The sequence below is a fragment of the Prunus dulcis genome, chromosome 1 (genome assembly GCF_902201215.1).
Source record: "Prunus dulcis chromosome 1, ALMONDv2, whole genome shotgun sequence".
NCBI classification, from domain to species: Eukaryota; Viridiplantae; Streptophyta; class Magnoliopsida; order Rosales; family Rosaceae; genus Prunus; species Prunus dulcis.
The window spans coordinates 40,221,505-40,229,094 of NC_047650.1; the positions used below are offsets into that span (position 1 = coordinate 40,221,505).

At 35.2% G+C, this 7,590-nt stretch overlaps 1 protein-coding gene across 1 annotated transcript; it reads right to left on the reverse strand.

The window, feature by feature from the left end:
• Window positions 1–1,029: 1,029 nt before the first annotated feature.
• On the reverse strand, window positions 1,030–3,405 carry LOC117615500 (cytochrome P450 CYP72A219-like). Its single transcript, XM_034344595.1, has 4 exons — window positions 3,123–3,405; window positions 2,262–2,479; window positions 1,537–2,160; window positions 1,030–1,455 (listed from the first exon to the last, which is right to left on the reverse strand). The coding sequence occupies exons 1-4, from the start codon at window positions 3,400–3,402 to the stop codon at window positions 1,030–1,032; spliced, it is 1,548 nt and encodes a 515-aa protein (XP_034200486.1). The 5' UTR covers window positions 3,403–3,405.
• Between the last annotated feature and the right edge of the window lie 4,185 nt (window positions 3,406–7,590).

The window sequence follows — 7,590 nt, forward strand, 5'->3', positions numbered from 1 at the left end:
TGCAGTTCGGTCCGATATTGGTGAAAACAATTATGAAACTAGTCGGTCTAGTTTAAACTAGTTTTGGTGCAGTTTCTGATTTTTTACGGGATTTTTTTTTCAATTTTTTTTTAAAATAACAAATTCCAACTAAAATTTTATATTCGGGCTTAAAAATTCATAAATGACCCAATTTCATGCTAAGATAGGTGATTGGGCCTAGAAAATAGAGGTGCTTTGAAGTTGGGTTTGGGGAAGTATTAGTTATGGGATTAAAAATTTAGCATTGGACTTAAATAAATTTCGAAAAATAGAAAAATGCATAGCCTGTCCGGTCTAGTTTTGTAAGGTGTGAAACTAGCACTGAAATCGGTTTGAACCAGTCCCGTTCGATTCACTGCCAGTTTGTTGACTTTTTAGTCAACACGGTTTTTTTTCAATATTTTCCTTCTAATGAGGCTCGGTGTTCCGATTTTCAGGTCTCGATGCCCACCCCTAGTGATAACAAGGATGCAATAGGTATTGCACATAATCTAGTTTAGCATGATCACACAAAGCATGTTAAAGTAGATCGACATTTTATCAAGAAAAAACTCAAGGCGAAAAAGATTCAATTTCCATTTGTTAAATTAAAGGATCAATTAGCAGATATATTGATAAAGACAGTTTCTAGTAGAGCATTCCACAAATCACTAGAAAGTTGGGCATTGGTGACATCTATGCACCAACTTGAGGGGGAGTGTTGGCGTGAGAGTGAGTTGATTAATTTGTTTTTCCTTGTTTTATTTCTGATTTCCTCCTGTAAACAAAATTAGGAGTTATAGTTTGACTTGGCCTCCAAGGCAAAGTGTATTATATATATGGTCTGCTACAAGGAGAAGAATACACAGAAAATTCCCACAATTACTCTCTCATATTTTAGCAGAGGTCATCCACCTTTTAAATAAATAGAAAAATTGCAACAGTCTTCTCATGCACATACTGACTTAAGCGTCAGAATTTCTGCAAGTATTCCTTTCTCCTCACTCATCATTGTCAAAAGCTAACTAATCAACGTTTACTTAAAATGATATGAGCACCATATTGAGGTTGAAGGATGGTTAGTAACGCAGGAGCATGAGCATAGGAGGGAGAGAGTTCAAAGGTAAAGTGTTGCAGAATCAATGACAAGGCCAATTTTGCTTCCAGCATAGCAAAGTTTTGTCCAATGCAAATCCTTGGACCGGCTCCAAAAGGAAAGTATGCAAATTGGTTCTTTGTTGCCTTTGAAACTCCATCTGAAAACCTCTCTGGCTTGAACTCATGTGCATCCTCACCCCACAATTCTTCGTTATGGTGAACAAGCAGTATGTGTAAGGAGACATCGACTCCAGCCGGTAATGAAAACCTTCCAAGCTGTGTTTTCCTTCGAAGGGTTCGTGGAAGCTCAATACCTGGCGGGTATAATCGAAGAACTTCAAGTAAAACCATGGTCACCTGAGACATTTTGTATGGTCAAGGTCTCTAAGTATAACTACATATGTATCAAGAGAATACACCACAAAAATATATACTTACAACTTTTAGTTGGCTTAGGGCATCAAAGGTTGGTGGGTTGCTTCCAAAGGCTTGCAAGACCTCTTCTCTTGCACGAGCTTGCCAATTTTGGTTTTGACTTAGCAAAACAATTGCCCAAACAAGCAGCGTAGAAGTGGTCTCTTGGCCAGCGAAGTAAAACAACTTACACTCCTCAATTACATCTTCAACACTCATTCCAGTGTTTCTCTTGTTCCCATGTTCTCGAATTTCCTTCAAGTTGGACTCCAAAAGTATACCTAACAAGTCATGATTACTGGCTTCACCCATCTTAATTGCCTCTTCTCTTTTATTTATAATACCCCTGAGCAACACTCTTATTTCTTTATTGATTTCCTTCATCCTCTTGTGATGCTTGGTTGGTAGAAACGGAATGTGAACACTTTGGATCGCTGCTGCATAATTTTTTGTTTGTTGTTGTAGTAGCTGAAATATTTTTCTTCCCTCTTGATAGCTACTTCCAAATGCAGCCCGAGAAATCACATCGGCCGACATATTTAGAAGACATGGCCACACATCCAACTCACATGAACCTTCTTTGGACACCAACCTCTCCCACTCGTTAATCATCTCGCTACAGCTGTGGTAAAATGTTGGTAACATACCCTATACCAAACAAGGAAAAATTAAAAAAGAAATCCAAAAGTTCTAAACAAATATACATTAATTTAGGAAAAATAAAAATGTAAATGAATGTTGGTGAGTACCTTTAGCTTCTCTAAATGGAATGCTGGGTTGATAATCTTCCTGTGTTTAGCCCATTTCTCATCTACAGTGGATCCAAGGCCCTGTACTAGCAAGTCGATAATAGGGTTTGCTACTGTCCTCTGAATGTTTTCATGTTTGTTGAATATTTCTTTCAAATCTTCTGGATTCAAGATGTTCACCTTCGGTATGGGGCCCACCCAGACAAAAGAATTCCTACCTGTATTTTTTTGTTTAAAAAAAGGTTAAAATACTTTTTTGGTCATTGGGTTTCATGCATAAATTTTTTTAACCAAATTGGTCAATTTGTTTCTTAAAGTTTACAATTTATAGACGTTCTGTTATCTTCTGTTACCAAATTGAGGTAAATCTTGAGTTGGAATCAAAATTGTGACGTATAAGGAAAAATAAAAAAGCCAAACTAAATTAAAATGAAATCAACAACTTAACAATATATTTTGGTGCTCTATCACTTTGATTACATCTCCTTGCCATCCGAAGTCACAATATGTTTCTCACTCAATCGATTCAAGCTTCAATATAGTATCCAATCCGTGACCTTATACCTCACAATTTCAATTTCAACCCAAGCTTTTCCCTAATTTTTTAAAACCCTAATTGCACAACATACCCTAACTAGTTGAGTTAGAGGAAGAATATTGAATGTGCTTCCTAAAAAAATAAAAATAAAAATTGCACCTCCAAATTGAATTTTCGTATACAATCCAATGACCAAAAATGTATTTAACCCAAAAAAAACTATCCAAGTTAAAACTTATAAAGAAGATTACACACCATACAACATATACATACATGGATAGGTAGAAAGGTGATAGGAATTGATGTAAAAGTATTTGGCATACCGTAAGTGTTCACAGTTTGATGGACAAATGGCATGACCCGTGGCGCTATATCATGGGAGGTGGAAAGTTTCATGGGTTTGGATTGTGCTTGTCGCAGCATCATTGAGCTATCCTTGGTGTCTCCAAACAAAAGCCTGTAAGAATTGCCTGTAAAGCCTTGCTCCTTCAAGCATCTTTCTAGTTTTTTTGGCTTCAACCACACCCAATTCAGCACCCTCCATGCCCATGCAATCACTATGCTCACCCAAACAACAATTAGTACTGCAACGCAACTGGCCATTGATACCTCCCTTTGTGCTAAAACTTGTGTTTGAGATTTTTGAGAGAAAAAGAGAAAAATAGAGACGGGTTTCTAGAGAAGAACTTGTTTGATTGGATGGAAACTGATGCACACAGGATTTTAAACAAGAAGTAATATTTGTCAGAAGAAAAAAAAAAAAAAAAAAGGAAACAATTTTAAGAGATTCCATTTGAATGACGGTATTAATCCAAATCTATGGATTTAGATGGCATTAATTATAAGGTAAAATTGTTTGTTTATTGTATAACAATCAATGTATATACATCAAGAGTTGAATAAGAAAGAAATAAGAAAAGAAGTGAATTTAAAATGATTCTTTGAATATAGTCATTTCATATTCATTTTAATTATACTGTATCTAATTATTTCAAATGCATTCAATCTAATATGGAAAAAGTTAATTAATATGGAAATTTAGCATATCCATTTTAATCATATTCATTTTATAGCAAATTTAGCCCAGTTGTCAAATCCAAATCCCCCCTTCATCCAAATGCAACTTAATTAATATGGAAAAAGTTCAAGAAGGAAAAGAGTGAAACCACACAAAAAAGAGGGATGTACTTGTTTTTTGCTCCTCTACATTTCCCATATTTGCAGGTTTTTTTAGAAAGAAATTCAACAAAAGGAATTCTCTTCTGCATTTACCATATTAATCAAATTGGTTAGGCTACAAATGGGCTCGATACATTAATTCAGAAAAACAGAAAGCCTCATTTAGTTTCGTATTTGGCAAAATGTCCCTCAATAGGTAACAAAAGTTAGAATAATTTGACAAATCGAAAACCAAAGGGGCAAAAGTGACCCAATTGAAACAACATGGAACTTAGTGGTAAAAGTTGTAAACCATAGGAACCAAAAGTGAATTTTTCTCTTTCAAAAAGGGTTTATAAAGTTTGGGGCCTATTGGGAAGAATCAGAGATGGGGCCTATTGGGTGTTTTGAAATAGTTAAATTTTACATTTAAATTAATTGTTATTAACTAAATATTAAATATTTTTTAATTAGACAAACTGACGATATTGAGGCATTGGATTGAATTTGTTAACTATTGCAAATGAGGCGACAAAATCGGAAAAATAAAAATGACAGTGACCAAATTTGATAGCGAGCCAAAAAGTGAGTTTAGCGCAACCAAAACAATGTCATTTATCCTAACTTCATTATGATGACTCTTTAACTAGCATTGCAATCGTGACAAAAACATGTTGTGGCCACACATCTAATATGGCAAAGAATATAAATTCCACTCTTTTTCCAAATATTAATGATCAGAACGCCCAGAAGTACTTTCATGTAGACATCTCACCAACCCAAAAACACTTTGGTAGGGATTGTACAGTGAAATTGGATTATTGATCACTGAGACAACTATTCTCTGGTTGTACTTCCGTTAGGTGTAGGCTTCTCATTTCCTTGTGTAAAAAGCTACATGCCAAACCACAACGCCAAAATCTTTTTAAAAATCTATTCTCCTTCCTCTTCCTCAGAAGCACCTTTTAAAAATCTTTTAATTTTTATTTTTAAAATGAGGGAAAAATTTGGACCATTTGTTACTGTGCTTTGTTAAACACCTCCTACAATTCCAACTCAGTAAGTACTGCTCTAACGATCCAGCTGTGATAAGAAATCTATATGCATAGATGCATCAAAATTCTGTCGTAATAGGTATCTTTGCTGCAAGTAATGTCAACTCCTTTTCAGCAAGCCAAGCCAACAACACAGCATGTGTAGCAACAAGACATATCGAGCCTTAATTTGGAAAAGCATGATCTGATTGGAAAACAACGCAAGCATTATCTAATGTGTGCAGTAACATAATTTAGTAGAACTCGACAGAACGAGGTAGGCCAAATGCAAACATTCCCACAAAAAAAGAAGAAGAAAAAATTGAACTCTCAAATTGATTTATTGTGAAATTTCTCTATCTTCAATATTTTCTTTGGAGATGTCGAAACTAGCAAATTAATATCTATAAAGTGTAAACTAATGCAACTAGAAGGGTCATTTTCTTTTTTTATTATTTAATAAATAGTATCGCCGTACGGCTATACTCCTATTATATTAATTGTTTTTAATAAAATATTTAGTATAGCCGGGCGGCTATACTACGGTTTCTTATTATAAAAAAATAGTATCATTGCACGGCTATACTATTTTTGACACGTGACAAAGCGGGTGCTAGGTGCCAAGAGGTGGTTTTAAAAAAAAATTATAAATCGTATAGCCGTGCGGCTATATGCAGCCTTTTTTTAAAATAAAAAGAGTAAAGCTGAGCAGCCATACGATGGTTTTTATTATTTAAAAATCGTATAGCCGCACGGCTATACTATTTTTGTATACTCTTTACACAAGCGGCCCAGTTTGCTGTGGGGCTCTCCAATGTCGAGCTCCATATCCTTGAGCCTCTGGAAGATGAAGATAAATGGGGTATGTTTGCCGTTGGTTTGACTTGACAGCAAGTTTGGAGAGCTGCGAGCCAGTGGAATCAGAGGGCCTCGTCCTTGGCGTGTGATCTCTAGATAATATAGGCCTAAACATAATAATAACTCATCTCTAGATAATGTATGCTATGTAGTTTAGGCATTTGCTGTAAATCTAAAATCTATAATGTTATGGATCCTCAACAAAATAAATTCAGAAGTTTCTTAGAAAATTTGCAGCCATTATTTCTTTTAAGTTTCAACTATTCTTTCTTGCGCACTTGGTCTCTCTCTGTGATGATCTTGACCACATTTCAACAGTCATTTTTGAGCAAAAACTCACCAATCTCTTTCACAATTTCATTCTGGCCAAGCCAAAAATTATAGAAGACAGAAGAAAAGAGTGGAGACGATTGATGGGGATCACTAGTTATAAGTTTAGGCTCGAGTGTGGGATTGAATCTCTAAGAGAAATTAAAGATAACCCAATACATGATCTGATCTGCAACTATAAGAAATCAGAGGGCATCCATTATTAATGTAAATCTACAAGCAAGGGAACCCTATGAGGGTTCATGAAATGCATATTGATGTCTTGTTGTTTTGCCGTCGGTTTTTGCTCCTTTTAATGAAGTATTTTCAGACCCAAAAAAAAAAAACATTACAGTCAATTTGACGAGAATTAAACAGCTGGATGTCTCAAAAGATATTGGGAACTTGTTTGTATTTAAAATAGTATAGCTATACTCTATTTTGTATTTTTTTGACACGTGGCTCCAAATCATTGGGGGAACTTTTTTGTATTAAAAATAGTATAGCCGACCGGCTATACTCTATTTTGAAATTTTTTTTACAAAGACAAGTGTTGACACGTGGCTCCAAATGGTTGGGGGACCTTTTCTGCATTAAAAATAGTATAGCCGTCGGCTATACTCAGTTTTGAAATTTTTTTAAAAAAGACAGGTGTTGACACTTGGCTCCAAATGGATGGGGGACTTTTTCTGTATCAAAAATAGTCTGTACTCTATTTTGAATTTTTTTTTTTTTAAAACATGTGTTGACACGTGGCTCCAAATGGTTGGGGACCTTGTTTGTATTTAAAATAGTATAGCCGCCCGGCTATACTCTATTTTGAATTTTTTTTTAAAAACATGTGTTGACACGTGGCTCCAAATGGTTGGGGGACCTTTTTTGCAAAAAAAATATAGTATAGCCGAGCGGCTATACACAGTTTTGAAATTTTTTTAAAAAAGACAAGTGTTGACACGTGGCTCCAAATGGTTGGGGGACTTTTTTTTGTATCAAAAATAGTATAGCCGCGCGGCTATACTCTATTTTGAATTTTTTTTTAAAACATGTGTTAACACGTGGCTCCAAATGGTTGGGGACATTGTTTGTATTTAAAATAGTATAGCCGCCCGGCGATACTCTATTTTGAATTTTTTTTTTAAAACATGTGTTGACACGTGGTTCCAAATGGTTGGGGGAACTTTTTTGTATTAAAAATAGTATAGCCGCCTGGCTATACTCTATTTTGAATTTTTTTTAAACAACATGCGTTGACACGTGGCTCCAAATGGTTGGGGGACCTTTTTTGTATTAAAAATAGTATAGCCGATCGGCTATACTCAGTTTTGAAATTTTTTTTAACAAAGACAAGTGTTCACACGTGCCTCCATATCATTGGGGGTCCTTTTTTGTATTTAAAATAGTATAGCCGCCCGGCTATACTCTGTTTTGAATT

Excerpts from the sequence above, each read along its gene's own strand:
- LOC117615500 (XM_034344595.1), bottom strand. The coding sequence starts at position 3,402 with ATGGCCAGTTGCGTTGCAGTACTAATTGTTGTTTGGGTGAGCATAGTG. Across the intron at positions 2,161-2,261 it reads TCCATTTAGAGAAGCTAAAG|GGTATGTTACCAACATTTTA; the intron begins GTACTCACCAAC and ends TGTTTGGTATAG. Across the intron at positions 1,456-1,536 it reads CCCTAAGCCAACTAAAAGTT|GTGACCATGGTTTTACTTGA; the intron begins GTAAGTATATAT and ends AAAATGTCTCAG.